The sequence below is a fragment of the Bombus pyrosoma genome, linkage group LG11 (assembly GCF_014825855.1).
Source record: "Bombus pyrosoma isolate SC7728 linkage group LG11, ASM1482585v1, whole genome shotgun sequence".
Taxonomy (NCBI): Eukaryota; Metazoa; Arthropoda; class Insecta; order Hymenoptera; family Apidae; genus Bombus; species Bombus pyrosoma.
In genome coordinates this window covers 2,283,420-2,300,086 of record NC_057780.1, presented here as the reverse complement: position 1 = coordinate 2,300,086, position 16,667 = coordinate 2,283,420, and the positions used below count along the sequence as shown (strand labels likewise).

The 16,667-nt window shown below is 31.6% G+C and overlaps 5 protein-coding genes across 16 annotated transcripts; 2 read left to right on the top strand and 3 right to left on the bottom strand.

Annotated features, from left to right (window-relative positions):
- Positions 1–207: 207 nt before the first annotated feature.
- Positions 208–7,631, top strand: LOC122572312. Of its 8 annotated transcripts, none has more exons than XM_043737148.1 (8): positions 208–527; positions 938–1,050; positions 2,683–2,925; positions 3,011–3,273; positions 3,347–3,512; positions 3,589–3,827; positions 3,912–6,492; positions 6,554–6,747. In XM_043737148.1, the coding sequence occupies exons 1-8, from the start codon at positions 452–454 to the stop codon at positions 6,602–6,604; spliced, it is 3,732 nt and encodes a 1,243-aa protein (XP_043593083.1). In that variant the 5' UTR covers positions 208–451; the 3' UTR covers positions 6,605–6,747. The 8 variants fall into 8 exon arrangements, with proteins under 8 accessions (XP_043593083.1, XP_043593078.1, XP_043593076.1 ...); XM_043737143.1 differs by having other exon boundaries at positions 212–527; positions 3,912–5,413; positions 5,504–7,631; XM_043737142.1 differs by having other exon boundaries at positions 217–365; positions 444–527; positions 3,912–7,631.
- A 579-nt stretch (positions 7,632–8,210) lies between these two features.
- Positions 8,211–8,814, bottom strand: LOC122572316 (mitochondrial translation release factor in rescue). Its single transcript, XM_043737156.1, has one exon. The coding sequence runs from the start codon at positions 8,812–8,814 to the stop codon at positions 8,296–8,298; it is 519 nt and encodes a 172-aa protein (XP_043593091.1). The 3' UTR covers positions 8,211–8,295.
- Positions 8,771–9,426, bottom strand: LOC122572317 (MIEF1 upstream open reading frame protein). The gene is made up of 2 exons (XM_043737157.1): positions 9,020–9,426; positions 8,771–8,909 (listed from the first exon to the last, which is right to left on the bottom strand). Exons 1-2 carry the CDS (start codon positions 9,173–9,175, stop codon positions 8,871–8,873), a joined length of 195 nt encoding a protein of 64 aa, XP_043593092.1. The 5' UTR covers positions 9,176–9,426; the 3' UTR covers positions 8,771–8,870.
- A 126-nt stretch (positions 9,427–9,552) lies between these two features.
- LOC122572314 lies at positions 9,553–13,811 on the bottom strand. 5 transcript variants are annotated; one of them, XM_043737152.1, is made up of 10 exons: positions 13,701–13,811; positions 12,350–12,643; positions 11,464–12,240; positions 11,148–11,388; positions 10,847–11,064; positions 10,526–10,780; positions 10,284–10,435; positions 10,084–10,207; positions 9,836–10,011; positions 9,553–9,774 (listed from the first exon to the last, which is right to left on the bottom strand). In XM_043737152.1, the coding sequence occupies exons 2-10, from the start codon at positions 12,485–12,487 to the stop codon at positions 9,669–9,671; spliced, it is 2,187 nt and encodes a 728-aa protein (XP_043593087.1). In that variant the 5' UTR covers positions 12,488–12,643; positions 13,701–13,811; the 3' UTR covers positions 9,553–9,668. The 5 variants fall into 5 exon arrangements, with proteins under 5 accessions (XP_043593087.1, XP_043593085.1, XP_043593089.1 ...); XM_043737150.1 differs by lacking the exon at positions 13,701–13,811 and adding an exon at positions 13,582–13,600; XM_043737154.1 differs by lacking the exon at positions 13,701–13,811 and adding an exon at positions 13,264–13,572.
- A 105-nt stretch (positions 13,812–13,916) lies between these two features.
- Positions 13,917–16,538, top strand: LOC122572315. Its single transcript, XM_043737155.1, has 7 exons — positions 13,917–14,054; positions 14,440–14,652; positions 14,718–14,919; positions 15,009–15,106; positions 15,203–15,339; positions 15,408–15,743; positions 15,821–16,538. The coding sequence occupies exons 2-7, from the start codon at positions 14,605–14,607 to the stop codon at positions 16,164–16,166; spliced, it is 1,167 nt and encodes a 388-aa protein (XP_043593090.1). The 5' UTR covers positions 13,917–14,054; positions 14,440–14,604; the 3' UTR covers positions 16,167–16,538.
- The last annotated feature ends 129 nt before the right edge of the window (positions 16,539–16,667 follow it).

The following is a 16,667-nucleotide window of genomic DNA, read 5'->3' as shown; positions in this document are numbered from 1 at the left end:
TATCGAGTAACTCATTGAATAGTTATTAAAATCATTTAATAACCATATTTTAATTATTACAATGAAATATATTTAACTTTTGTAAAACATTAAATATGAAAAATATCGGGCTATGTAAATTCAGGGACTTTTATTATAGTGGCTATCCTTATACGTTTATATGATCATGGTTCGGTATATTTTTCAAATAATCATCTAGAGTGCACAACTTCAGTTCATGAAAACGTTCAGAACGGTTCAGAAGAGTTGGATTTGCTAGTTCGGAAATGAAAATTGTGGTGTAATTTGTAGTTGATAGGTTACGTTTTTCTAATTAAATGGATATAATTGACAGATATGCAAAGAAATATTTATGGGAATATGTGGTACGTTTTTGAGAATGGAAAGTGTTGTAAAAATACAAAAGTACAGTAAAATATCGTTGTTGTCTGTGCGGTGCATAGCATAGGATATGGTATCGCCATCCAAAATTCAACATCAGGAGCACAAGCAGCCATCAAGAGAAAATAAATTAAACAAACACTCACGTATGTCTAACATATATACACATTTGTATTTATGTCAAAACAATTGATAATTGAGATTATTGAACTTCTATGAACAATTTCCTTTCGATGTACATACATACGTAATAAAACGTGCATTTGCATAAAAAATTATTTCTTCTATTGTATTAACATAATATACGTATAGAATGATCTTTCCGCATTGCGCGTAATATACATATGTCTATTAATAAAAAGAACATGTGATATTTCATTTTTAATCAGCATATTCTCTTCTTTTACATGATGTATTATCTTGATATTTTTGTAAAACTGATACAAACTTAAATCTATTCAAAATTATACGTTTTAATAGCATTTTAAAATTGTATTCTATCACAGGTATAGGAAAAAAGATAAAAAATTCTTATGACATTTCTGTGACATTTCAGATGTTTGTACAAAGAAGGAACTGAAATCATTGGAAGGAAAGTCATTTTACTTGGATATCAAGAATCATGCTACTACAGCTAAAATAGAAGCTAAGATTAAAGATTTGGGAGGAGTAAGTGTTTAGTTATATGTAGATGGCACGTATGAATGATATGTTGTTACTTCATTGCATAGTTTCTCATAGTGTATTTGTAGTAACTCCTTTCTGACATACATATATCCCCACTATGTCTCTCACATTTATTTAGTTTCTAGCTCATATTTGTGACATTTATCTTCTCTTTTGTTTTCTACTGTTCTCTATTATGACTTAGCCTATTAATATTAACTTTGCAAAGATATGATTTGTCATTATCAGAAAAATTAATTTCTTTCATAATATTTTTTATTCATATCTATTTTAAATTTTTAGTTGAAGTTTAAAAGTTGAGATAATAAGAAATAATTTGGAAACATGTTTAATTGTTAACTCTCTTCTTATTGACAAACTGTTTTCTCTTGTACAATAAATAAAAATCACCGATATATCAAAAAGCAAACTGTATTTCGGACAATTTGAATATGGTACAGAAGGATTTTCGTAAAATATTTCTGTTGACAAACAACCGTTAAAAAACCGGGTCGTGTCACGCCATCTTTAGGAAAAGCTGAGAAGTAGAAGCGAAGTGGGGCAGATTCGTCGCTTTCAACTGTTGTGTTGTGGTTTGAAAAAACAAAAAATATGGACGCGAAAATACAGGGAAAAAGGATTTTCAAGTATTCAGCGAGGCTACCGTATTCATTTAGTCAGAGTATTCATCGGCGGAGAGCGAGCAAGAATGCAAAGCGCCGCCTCCAGGCTCGTCTGCCAAGCTGTTAACGGCGAATGGCCATTTTGTGCGTGACAGTTCTCCCCCGCGAGTAACGATCTTGTCGCGCGTCCCAGCGCTCTTTTCCTTTGCCTCCTTCCTTTCGTTTCGCCGCTTGAGATATATCTCGACAAACTTCTCCCTTCAAACCCTGTACTGTGAATCGCATTTTAAATATTTTACAACGCAAAGTTCGAAATATTTGCGAATTCATAAACCGATAAACAGTGTGGTTCGAGGAAGTTGTTTTGTGTGAAGGTTTCATGCGTTTCAAGACCGCTTGACAGTAATTCAACATAAACTCACTGATTATTTTCATTACCATGAATTTCTTTTAAGAAATCCTTTTCAGTTGATTTCCCAATAAAAATTCCTTGAATTATTCCCTTCATTTGATCCCACGTGCTTCGTTATTGTCTTGATTGTGCGATTCGTAACATATTATTAGAACGGTGTGTAACAATGCGGCAACCATTGTTAACTACATGAGGATTTCCAACTACATACGCATGGCTCGCACTTCTGCGAATTCGATTGATAGTAGTGCGCTTAGTTGCGCTTGAGAAGAACACGAAATTGTTTGACGTCAGCATACCGCGATGTAAACGTGTGTATTTGTGCATCCGTCAACGGGTCACTTATCACCGGGCATCCACACATTACGTATCCTTTTGATGCAACTTCCAATTTTTTTCTCGTGAGTTCAATCACTATAAAGCCGGCAAACTTTTCTTCTTTGTTCTTGCTATTTTCTTCTCCTTATTTCTACCTTTTTCGCTTTTGGTTCTCGCTACCTTTCTCAATTTGTTTTGTATTTCATTTTACTTTTACATTATTCATCGTAATTAATCTATAGTTCTAGCAATCTTATTTAAGTTCTATTTATAATTTTCTAGGTAATAGAATTATTTTTAATACGGAGTGTAGACCTGGTGATTAGTGACAGAGTAGACAAGACTGGTTACATAAATTTTGAAAAACATAAATGGGGTTGTGCCAGTGGAGGCAGCGGGGGACCTCCCTCGCTGAGGAGTTTAGAAACTCCAGCCCCCATGCCAACTCCTCCAACATCATTTTTTAGTCCTGAATGCCCCTTATCTAATACAACCAATCTACGGGGTCAAACTACCCAAAGATCTGTGAGTATCATGTCAAAGTAAAATTTCACCTCTACTTTTCATACAACTGAATTTTGTGCTTTGTAATCTATGTACTATTTTTTAGAAATCGCGAGTGGAGGCAATGTTGGAGCGTGCTCTGATACAGCCACAACAGTGTTCCGTGGATCCACTCTACAACGCTCAAAATTGGGGAATTCCTATTTGGGCAATTGATAAACTTCAGTCTTGGCTTGACAAAATCTACTCATCTGTTAAAGACACGAATCATTTGAAACAATTAAGACACTCGCATCAACAGAGTTCAACTAAAGATATAAAGGTCAGACACCTCAAGGGTCCTTATCTGAAATTTGAATCCTTTCAGAGGTATGTTGTTTAACATAAGATCTCTATAACTATACGTCAAATTATTCTAATATACAATGACATATTGACATAGGAATATTAGACCTGTATTTGTTGAACTACCTGTGTGGCCAACATTGAATTTTCACGGTGATCCAGGCTCTTGTCCTTTCAATACGAAGAGACGAGAAAAACTGGAAAAATTAGGTAAAGAAGTAAAAGAAAACAGGGAAGGTATTCAGGCTATCAACCAAGAGGAGGTAATGTTCGATATACATATTTATGTTGTATAAAGTTTGATCGTTAGACGCAAAAAATTATATTGAATGTGAATAGAAAAAAGAAATGACTCGGCGACCACGAGCAGCTGTCCGCACTCGAAGAACAGAACAATTAGCTTCCGGTTATTGTGAAATTTGCCGTATTAGATATAGAGATCTGACCAAACATGTGCAAAGCGATCAGCATCTTAGCTTTGTTCAAAATGATGATAATTTCTTGTCTTTGGATAAATTGATCAATGCAGGAGCCAATGTAGAAGCGTTTTTAAAACTAAACAGAGGAAAAAATATAGAGTACGTAAAATATATTAATAATTAAATCACTTCTTTAACAATAAGTGTTAAAATATTGCTTAATATTTTTTTGCTCTTTTGTAGAAAAGATTGCAATTTGTTTTCCAATGGGGATCGTAATCTTCATGACACAGTATTGCCAGAGGGGAAGGTTAATAGAAATGCAAAAAGTTTAGGGGATTTTGACGTTGGAGACATAAAGATGGTACAACGTAATGGCGCACGTCGGAATCTCAGTTTAAGATTAAATTCCTCTCATAATTTACGTACACGTACAAGACATGAAAGCGGCCATTTATTAAGATCAAAAGGTAGTCCCTGGCATGAAGCCGATAAAACGGAGAAGTTTTATGACGAATTCGAAGGTTTTACTATCAAAAAGCGAGCGAAAGGGACAATTTGGATCGAAGAAGATGAACCAGAAGACAAATATGTAGAAGAAGACGAATTAAAAGAATCTAAGCAAAATGAATACAAAATTAAAACATTCTCGGCGGAATTGGAAGAAAAATGTTGTAATGAGAAAAATTGTGAAACATATAACAAACTTAAAGATACTAACAATCAGGACATACAAAGGACAATAAATTGTAATAACGAAGAAAATAATATTGAAAATAATACCGAACGTATCAAACAAGAACAAACTCTTACAAAGAGTAAAAATCATGATCAAATTAATGGAAACGTAAAAAATGGTTGTAATGAAAATCTTTTAAGTACAAATGATAACAGTCGTATTAAACCATGTAAAGTTTCGTCTGGAAACGAAACTCTAAAAGAATTGACTTGCAAATTACAGTTAGAAAATACTCCATCATGTGCAAAAAGGTTATCAGAGCACAATGATATCAATACAGACACAATCTGTAATGGTCATTCTGTAAGGGATGAACAAAGAATTAATAGAACATTGAATAATACAGAAAAGAACGAAGTAGCAAAAGAAGAGAAATCAAAATGTTGCAAGTCAAATAGAAGAGGTAGTCGGAGCGTCAGAGGGCGGCACAGGTTGTCCGTTGAAGAACGTTTGATTGAAGATAATCGTGCATATTATAAAGTGGAAGTGTTAGGAAGTAAGTTAAGATCGAGTGTATTGTCAAACAATAATTCCCAATGTACAGTTCAAAAGGATGGGGATAGTGAAGAAAAGAAGGAAGTGCCATCTAGTGAGAAACCAGTAGTTGTACGATTTAAACGTGTAAGAAAGTCGGAACTATCATTACTAAGCGATGAAGCGGAGTCTTTTATGTTTAGGGAACTTAAACGAGATGATTCGAGTGAAATAAGCGATGACGAACAGAGTAGCGTATTACCACGGGATACTGAAAGTGAGTGCAACGATAGCGGCAATTCTATCTGTCCTAGCTCATTCTTCACTTCTAGTTCACCTGTAAAATCGGAAACTACCGAAGACGATTCTCAGGACTCTTTAAGTTTGGGACGAGCTAGAAAAAAAAGACGGACACATGCAGAAGCGCTGATCAAAGATAATGTTGATTATTACAAATTTGAAACTCCTGGGAGCAGATTAAGGTATCAGGCACCTCTAACTGGTATTAAAGAAAATCAGGAAAAAATAGAAGGTAATATTGTCGAGAAAGGTATAGAAATAGCAAAGGTGTATCCGTCCAAACCCTCACCAGAGGTTGAAAAAATGCAATTTTCTTTTGAAGCCATACCAAAGTCTGAACCATGGTATCAAACGTATCAGCGGCAAGATGAAGGAGCAGAATTTTGGCACTATTTTAGCGAAGGGGACTCACAAAAGCCATTTCTTTTACCATATGAAATTGAAAATTTTCACGAAATTTTGATAAAAAACCAAAATAGAGCGGAAAATAAAAGAAAAGGTCGCGGACGGAGCATGGGTTGTATTGGACGATCTCCTAGGAAAAGTCCTCGTTGTCATGCTTCCACATTAGCTATTATGTCAACAATTATAAGAAAAAGAGAACAACAGCAACAACAATCTTCGAATTTGTACACGATAGATGAATGCCAATCCATCAGATCACATGCAAATACTCCCAGACCTGATCAGAAAACTGAGTTGAAATCTGATGTGGATGAAGATCTAAAAGAAATGGTAAAAAGTATCGACGAGATGCTTAATAATGCAAATGATAGTTTCGAGTTGATTGAATCGTTCGAGCCAGATACAACACAGATGGAATTGAATTTTTATGAACCAAATATCCCAAGAGGACCACCTCCAAACTTGCTTGAATTATTGGACAGTTGTCACGATATGGTAAACTGTTTAGAAAATTCATCATGTGCAAGTTCTGAGTGTGGTGAGGGAAGTGTCGAGTCACCTTTAAAACGAAGAAAGAAGAGGAAAAATAGAACCGGATGGCCTGGAATTAAAATGAAGAGAAGACTCCAAAGCAAACCTCTGGCAGACATAAACTGTGACAGGGAAAACCTAGTGGAAAAAAATACAGGGCCGAGCGAGAAGGATTGTAATGTGCAGGTCACGAATATGTCTAATAGATTAACAGAAGAAGGTAATATTAAAATAGCTACATCCATTACGAGTTCCATCACACAAGATGAACAGTCATTAGGCTTTGGCCAGAGGAAGGACGACGGACGTTTATTCGAAGTGTATACCTCGAATATTTCTTCTAATACGCGTCACGACGAAAACGAGAAGAAAGACGTAAGTATAGCGGTTCCTGATAATTCCATGTTACATACAACAAATGCTGAATCCTGCACAGGTTCACTCACATCTGATATATGCAACGAGACTGACAGGAATTTCATATTGAACAAAGACTATGGATTCAGAAAAAATTTGTCGAAGATCGAAGAAATGTCAGAAAATGATCACGGAAACGATGAAAATCACGAGAACGTGTTTCGGAAAGATGTTCATTCTATATCGGAACGTCGCTTTATTTCGAATGCAACCATCAAGAAACGGCAACATGACAACACATCTTCTGAAACTTGCGAATCCCGTGTAGAACTCGAAAATCATGAGATATTGTGTAGAAAGGACACCGAGACCAAAATTGTTTCTAGGAAACATCATAATACTAACGGATTACCGGGAAAGAGGCAACAGAAGACTCATTCTGAAAACTCTGACTCTGAAATTGAACAGCATCATCGCCTCCATCATCATCACCATCACCACCTCCACCATAGTAATGTATATAAAAGGAACAGAGTAACTTCGCGAAAACGGATTTGCGCGAAGAAACGGACGAGAAAAACTGACATATCTTCAGATACAGTCTTCGAAGATGAGAATTGTAAAAAGGATTCCTATTTAAGTATTACATGTAAAAAGCAACAAACTATAAAAGGTACAAAACGACGAGCCGATACCATGTCATCGGAAACACAAGATTCTGAAGTCGATTGTGCATTATCGGGGCATGTCAGCCCTACGATTATAACTACTTCAGAACTTGAACAAAGACGTTCGAGTATTGAGTTTCAACCAGTTGTTAGAATGATGAAGATCGACGATCAAGTTGAAATGGACCACAGTATTCTCTCGGTAACGATTGCAAGCAACAGACGGTTAAGAAGTTCCAGTTCTCCGAGATCGAATACTCAACCGCCGAAAAAACGTTTAAAGACCAACCGTGGTCAATTCGGAAGGTGGTTAAAAAGTAGCTGAAATCCTCAATATGACTTTCGTTATAGTTTAAATTTTAAAATCGAGATTCAGTCTTTTATACGATCTCGTTGTTAAAATTTAATCTATATGTTTTACGAACATGTAAATTATGTATAAAATATTTGTGTATGTAGAATAGTATTTAACACTACTGGCGCACCATCGATAGGGTTTTATTAATATTTTCCTTCATGTCCTTTTCCGATTTCTAAAGTTCTATGAAGAACCTTGTACATTGATATTTTGGTGCAGTCTGCGTTCTTGTATCAGAAAGTTGGCGTATGTATATATATATATCTGCGTTTAAAGAAAGTACTTTCTTTTATTTTCTTATTTCGGTATACGTGCAAAAAATGTGTACATCTAAAAGAAATTATTTTTATTTGTAAAAGCAGGCTTTAGAATGCGCAATGCTGTAAACAAGCTTCATTGTAGCAAACCATAATGTTCTGTCACAAAACGCATCATTGAGTGTAAGATATAATTCAATATATATGTATGTATATATATATATATGTATATATATATATATATGTATATATATATATATTGAATTCCTTTGCGAGAGTACATCTAAATATTTTATTTCAAAGAAAAATAATGTAAGCCTTTCGCGATTTCAAAAAAGAGATGACTATTAAAGATATGAATTTTCCATTAAAAATGACAACGAGACTCTACATGCTCCTAACCTATCTTGTTTTATATTATACTTCGTTATTGTGTAACATACAAAAATAGTATTGTGTTTGACTTAAATTTTATTAGACAAGATATTACATAATATCTAGAGCAAAAAATTGTTTAAATGATACATTATATTTTCGATTATTTTAAGTTCTCGCGTTCCATAAACGCATTCTTCAAATCTGCGAGTTTTTTTTTCTTTTGTCTCTTCTTAATAGAATCTTTTTTCATTAATCGTTCCTTTTGACTTTCCAGAGAATCCTGACCATTCACTAAATTATCTAATTTTCTTAACAATATCTCTCTAGCAATTTTTCTATTTTGTTCTAAACTTCTAGTTTGATGACATTTTATAACTAATCCTGTAGGTTTGTGTTTTAAAATTACTGCGTTATTCGTCTTGTTAGTTGCTTGGCCGCCAGGTCCAGTTCCTCTAACATGTTGTTCTTGTAAATCATTTTCATCTAGCCTGGGTACTTTTGAATAATCCAAGAAGCGATTGTATGATTTATATCGAATTTGTTTCTGGCTATTTAATAGATTACCCCAATTGTTCTTGACTTCACAACATAAAAATCCGTATATTTTTCGAACAATCAATGGCGATATATGAGTATCATAAAATTGATTATTATATGCTCTATTTAACAGTTTCAGCATTGCTGTAAGCAATATATAATTATGTTTGTCTAATTTTACTATAACGAACTATAGATTTACAATACTCTCTGATTTTGTAGAAGCTTTTGTCCCTTCTGAAAAAAATAACCTTTACGTTAAGTAATGTATATTGTTTTACTTTATTTAAACACATTTGCAGCTGCAAGTTTATGACAAAAATGCACTATATTTTATGATTACTTACTTGCAATTGAAAGTCAATCTCTATTTGATCAATTAAATGCTTATTTTGTTTAAAATTTTTACGAATTCTGTATCGGAAATATTCTTTGTCTGTATACTTCAAATTATCACCATAGCGCAATAAATCTTTGTATAATTTTAAAATCGTTTGTCTCATTTTATACTTTTATTTTGAAATTACAATTTTTCTGACGTTCGTTAAACTATTAAATTACTAGATTACTGATCATTAGAACTACGAATCGTCCTAACCTCCCAATGTTAGCGTTGCGTATTACTACTAAGGGATAAATCATCCGATAAAGTTCTTTCTAATATTTTAACATATATAAGTATAAACACGCCCAAATAATCACAGTTGCGATTTTTCAGTTACAAAAAAATATATGATTAATTCTTTTGATTACATTTAACTTTATCACTGATGTTATTACTATTACTAATTTATTAATAATTTTATTAAAATGTTTTGATACCAATTTTATTTTTATAAATAGAATTAACATAAAAGAATAAATAAATTACACGTTAATATACAAAGTAATAATTTATTTAAAAAGTTGTACTTTTGAATAAAAAACATTTGAAAAATTATTTGGTTTGTAAATATGATTTCCTATATTAATCCCATATAAACGAACGTTGTGCTGTTATAATTCTTGAAATTCCATTTCAAACAGTTTTTTAATTACATCATTCATTTGTAACTCTTCTGTTATTTCAATTATTAATTCCTCTATCAATTTATCAGATATCCTGTTTAAAAATATTTTTATCATTTAAAATTTATAAGAAATATATAGGATAGTATACTCACCATGCCACGATATCCCATGGTTTATTTTGTGTATTGCTAGAATACATTGGCCTTGATTGACACAATTTTTTATATTCACATCTGTATGTTAGAAATAGTAATTCAGTTTCTTCTGAAATAGCAAGCTGCACTCCATTTTTGATGTTTGAATCAGTAACCTTCCCGTTATGAATAATCTAGAGATTTTGTTAAAAAACATATATAATTTCTATCTATTCTAATTAGTTGCAGTATATTATGTCACATACCTTTAGTGCTGTCTCATAATCTACTTGACACGAAGCATCACAATGTGTCATTTTAGGAACTTTGCCCATAGAAGATACACAAATTAATTGTACATTTTCATTGTGTCTTTTAATTTCAGATAAGCTGTCACAATTCATAAAATATTCAATTTTATTGTGCTTAATAAAGATGTATTTTTATTACTGTATTTTCTATTTACCCATTAAGATTACAATGTGATTGTTGTTCATAACTGGTTTTTGCTAAAGAAGCTTTAGTATCACAATCTTTAGGTGACTGATATTTTTGTAAAAATTCTCTTAATGTTTCCACAGACGTTTCCGAAACAGGTTGCATCTCCAATTCATTTTTCTATAATATAATTCACAATAGTGAATATTAAATAACATATTAATTTTCATTATATATATATAATATACAATAAACTGCAATGAGTGTTACCTTTTTTGATACAAGAGCCACTAAGTCGTTTATTACAGGAGCTAGTGCAACCAAATGCTCCTTGGGAATTGTAGTTACTTTTTTAATTAAATCATCCTCCTCGTTAGTAAAATTGTTTGCTTCAATATTTACTCCTTTGCTTTTCATATTTTTCGCCTCCCGCATTTCTGTAGATGTCTTTTTACGTATTGCGACCGATTGTTGTCCACTATTTGTTTCAGGTTTACGTTTAGTTCGTATTTCTATATTACTATCCTATTTTATAAAACCCAATGTTTTGTTAAATCCTCCTTAAGATATTTTATTTTTAATATGTCTTACATTTTCAGAATCTATCGTTAATCCATCCATCACAGTTCGAATGTCATCTTCTTTAGAATTATTTATATTTTTCATGGAATCAATCTGAACAGCGTCCCTCGAAGATGTCGTACGCGTTATAGGACTAGGATATAGTAGTTCTGGTAACGTATAATCCTGAGCGTACAAATTTCCGATTTCCTTAGTATTATTCTCATTTTCTTTCTGATAAGTATAGCCTGCAAAATATATACTTAAAGTTATAACATATCTAGAATAATATATACCAAGTAATATAAAACCTGAAATAATTTTCGTATACTTTTTCTTCTTATATCGTTTCTTCTCTTTAGATTACCCTTAGACATTTTAACATCCATGCTGTACATGCTTAACCGATTAGATAGATTCTTGCGATTGCAACGTCCTTTGTTAGGTAAAAATATTGGTGCAGTAGTGATTACAGATTGTACATTCTTGTGACTTGTGGATCCATATCTACTTTCTAAATTTAACTTTAATTTAGATAAAATAGCATCACATTTATTTTGAAGAGTCTTCCCCTGCAGAAGAATATATTTTTAATAAATTTTATAATTTATAAATATTAATAATAAAATTTCCTATTCAAGCATTACCAACGGTATAATTGTAGTATCTCCTGAACAGAAATAGTAAGTAGAAATCTCAATTTTATCACAAATATTTATCAGATTGTAGACAACCTGTAACACATCTTGAAGTTTTGTAGAATGACCTTCAAGAATAGAGTTTGGAATATGTTTATAATAAGCAGTTAGAGCTTGTATTAATAATTGATGAGCAGCAACCAGCTTTTGTTTTATCATATCTTGATGAAATACAATATTCTTATATTGTTTTAATCCTAGTCTGGGAGACATAGCTCTGATATGTCTTTGAATGCTTGTAACAAGTCTGTTAAGATTGTACAGATAATTTCTTGAAAATCTTATAGAAAATTCTAGTGTTTGCTGTTGTCTTCTTTTCAAATCACTATCACCATCTGGTAAAGGAATTCTGCATAATCTAAATGATATTTCATCTAGTAGTTCAGCAATTTTCTTTTGCATCGATAATAGTTTCTGTATGGTAAATGGATCTGGTTGTATATAAACAATATCATCTTTGTTATTACTTGAATCTGTATCAGAATTATTCTCAAAATGATTGGTTGCACGAAGAAGTTGGTTTGTATAACATTTTTTCTCTGTGATAGAAGAATCTGACAAAGATTTTTTAGCCTTAGATTTAAAAACTGTTTTCTGTCCTTCAGATTCACTATACATATAAATATTACTGCCCCGAGAAGTTGGAACTGAAACATTAGTTTTACATGTACCCCTATTCTTTGTTAACATTTTCTCTTTTGAATAATTGTTCCTGATGCTGTTTACCTAACATAGATGAATTAATGAAAATTTGATATAAGTTAGAACAATATAGTGAATTAACACATTATAGTACACATAACATAGATCAAAATAAAAGCTTCAAAACACTTACTTTTGTATAAATCACTTCATTTTTAACATTAGATTTAGGATTTCGAATTCCTTTACTTCGTTCAGGGAGGGCATCTTCTTCAAGTCTTTTAAGTTCTCTATCTACATTTTGCATATTTTCTTGCAACAGGTCTTTCATATTTTGTATAGAATAGTCAACATCTTTTTTGTCAAACCTCAAACTATTTAACTCCTGTTCTTTAACGAATGAAGCCCATATACGTTCCTCATCCTCTTTGCGTCTGTGTCTCTGTACATTTCTTACTATGTGTTTAAAATGACTTTCAGGTATATACTATAACAAAAGATATTATTTTATATTAATGGTTTTTGCCATTTTAATTATTATATGTATTTAAATATGCTTGCATGTTTATATATGTGTATATATATACATATATATATGTTTACATATACAAATACCTTAAAGCTATAATCTTCAGTTACTTCTAAAGAAAGAAAATGTTCTCTATCTTTATTGCTTATTTCATTGGTTGGTCTATTTTCTACCATAAAAGACATTTTTTCTAGGATGAATTAAAATTTTGCAGAAGCGACAATCAAATCTTTTTGTTTACGTGACAGTATGGCAAAAAAATATCTCAAAGGATGTGTGAACTTGATGAAAATGGGTGTAACCTTATTTGTTTTGAATAGTAATATAGAAGAAAGTTAAAAAATTGTCTTCTATTCGGTTTTTGAACAGGAGTTAAATTAGCATCTTAACCTCGATCTTTTGACAACATACCAAAAATACTTCAGAGCATTCTTTTACATCGAAATTAGACCTCTATTGAATGTTATATATTATATGTATGTATGTATATATATACATATGTATGCATAGATGTTTAAAAACTAAAAACACACGTTCATAAATACATGTCTATTTTAGTTGATATAAATAATTTTTACTTATATTTAAAATGAAATACAATTTAGATTGCAATTTCTCAATGTTCAATTTCTTTAATACATCAGAAAATGTTATATCAATACAAAAAGTCTTTTGCTTCGTTAGAAATTACAATCAACTAAGTGCAGAAAATTACAGGAAACTTTACAATAGAAATATTTTGACAAATGATTCTTAATATGCTTATATGTTAAAAATTAAGCAATTTTCTTTTAGTTGGACAAATTTTTAACCCATGAAGATTTACAAAATACAAATATAAATAAATAAGTCAAGATAGTATTGATAAAAGTTTGGGTGCGGTTAAGGCGTGCTACCATTTGTTAAGTATCATTGGATCAATACTCATGCGCGCAAGGATATAGAAAATACAAGTGTCGTGGTTGTGAACGAGTTTTGTCCTGCGTATCTGAATAGTCTACCTGACGATCTATACCTTTGCGCGCTTGCTTTTCAAATTATCCAAGTAATCAGCATTACGATCAACCTTTATTATTCTTCTGTTATGATATCATTAATACATTTCTATACGTGCTCCCAAGAATTTCAAATCTCCTTATCTAAATATATTTAATCAACTGTTTCTTAGAAACGACCAAATTTCTCTTAACAGTTTATTGTAAGTGACCGCAAAATTGTTGCTAAACCGTTAACCAATCCTTAGTTAGTTCGACGTGACGTCAGGAAATTCAGGCGCAGAATCACAATCCACCAGGCTCCCGATTACTTGCATGTTGTCGATTTTTCGCCTTTTATTACGCAAAACGTCTGGAAATTTAAATCTGATTTGGTAATGTATAAAAAGGCAATTCATTCATTCTTTCTGCAGATTTAATTTATTTTTATTTCTTTTTATTTTCTGTGCTTGTCACATATCATTTTGTAATACTTATATTTTTACATTGATGTTAAAATATGCCGAATAACAATTTAATATTATGGAATGATCTTAATGGTAACGGAAAACGATATGTTACTTCTCTGTTAAGAAACAAAACGATATTGCTGTATTTGCATTTTAAAACATATTACATTTTCGAATTAATAGTCATTTAAACATTTTAAACAGTGTATTTCATTATATGAATATTTTTAATTTCAATGTTTCTTCTATTTTTTATATCAGATGATGTTTTATTTGAATTATTTTAAATTATAGTGTAATACTTTTTCAGATTTCCAAAACATGATATACATCTAAGGAAAGCTTTTTCTAGATAAGAAAGTAATTCATATCTCTGTGATTTCTGTTTGTGTGTGTGTGCGCAAAAATTTTATATGTCATTCAATTTGCAAATATTTATGTCTTTACATATCAAGTGAACATAAATTTTTTCAAAATGGCATCTACAGTATTAGTTAAATTATCAACTGTACCGTTTCCTCAAGTAAGTATCAGTTATATTTTATTAAAAATAAATATTCATCTAAATAATACACATATTACTTTTAGGGAAAGAAATCACCATCAGAGAGAGATATAGTAACATTAACAGATAGGAATGAAGGGTTGAATCAAAGTATAAGACATCAAACTATAAATATTGATAGAATAGCTCAATTGGAACAAAATATGAAATTTTTACAAGAACAACATCAAGCAACTTTGGTGGCTTTACACCAAGAAGTAGAATCATTACGTCAAAAAAATAGAGGTAAGCAGTAAATCATAACGTTCTTTATCAATAATATGTTTGTTTTTCCATGAATAAATAAATCCCTAATACTTCGTTATTATGTGTAGATTTACAGTTTCAATTAGTATTCTCAAAAGGATCTACTTATGTACCTAGCAGTCCTTCTTCTCCTGAAGATAATGGAAGTGGGTTTGTGAAACCAAAGGTATGCTTTACAGTCTTGATGTGTTTCATGTAGATGTATGTGCGTATATGCTCATGTGTGATATCAGGAACTTTAATTAGAAATTCTCTTTTACAGGGTAGCCCAGTATGTGTGAATGTTACACCATTACAAGTGGAACTTTTGGAGAAAGATTTACAAGATACCAAAATATCTTTACAAGTACTTAGAACAGAAAATCAGTATTTTTCTGAAATTATTGAAGAGCAGAAAAAGTTAGTAGTTGCAATAATTATCGGAAGTACTTAATTATAAGCTATAAAAATAATTTTGTTCATTGCAGAAAGTTGAGTTCAATAGAAGAACAAAAGATAAATAAGAAGTCAATGATAGATGTAGGAATTCAAGTAGGACTTCATTCCCCTCGAGCACATTTAATTGCATGCTTTGAAGGCACAGAAGCGGCGATAAAACGATTACGCAAACAAAATGAGGAACAGAGAGAACAGATTGGAACATTGAAAGCAACATCACCAAATATGAATGGTAATAAAGGAGCTCGATCCCGTGACAGTAATAATAGTCATCATAGTCGCGGGTCACCTACGAGCACTATACAAGAACAAACTCCTCATATATTTCCACCATTACAGAGCTACTGGCACCATAAGTCATTTAGGTACTGAGGACTTAAAATGTTTGCTACTATTACAGCGTATATATATTTTACAGTTTATTTGTAATACCATATTGCAGGAACGGAAGAAATCGACATAATAAATCGGACCATCAGACGGAGATGGATTCGACTATGTTACCACAACTCCAAAATGGCAATATAAAATTAGATACGATGATGTTTGAATCTCTATGTTATCGATCTCGTGGTCATCGTAATTATTATCGCGATGAGAGCAATCGAAAATATAGAGGAAACATTTCACAAAAAGATCATAGAGATAGTGAACATCATCAACATCATCACCATCATCATCATCGACGAGATTACAAGGATAGGAGTTCTAAAAGTCATCAAAAAGAATTTCCAGATTCAGCAGAAGGATCTAGCGAAGCTGATAATTCTGCGGGTGGTAAATCATAAAACAAAAGTAGTCTGTTAATATACTAGTTATGTAGCAGACTTCCTATTCTCTACCTATATACGAACAATTACGAAAGACTCTAACAACGGTATATTTGTTAATAAAAGAACAATCTACGTTTTCTTATATCTGCTTTAATAAGATAGTATTAGTTATATGCATACAGCTTGGAGTAGGATAGTCGTAATATCAAATTAAAATTACGCAATCTTTAATGTAAAAATCTAGTCAAGTTTTACTCATTATAGACTACTAATATAAAAACAAAATATTCGTGCTTAATGGATACAAAAGTATTAGCTTGTATGATTATTTCTGTTGTTACAGAATAAATAGAAAAATATATGACTGTACCATTTTTAATCAGGAAAGTGACAGTATATTTCTCTCCGACAGAAAATATGATCACAATGATGATTAGAAAGAATATGAAAATGAATAATAATAACAGTTACAATAATAGTAATAGTAATAATACAAATAACAATAAAAATGATACA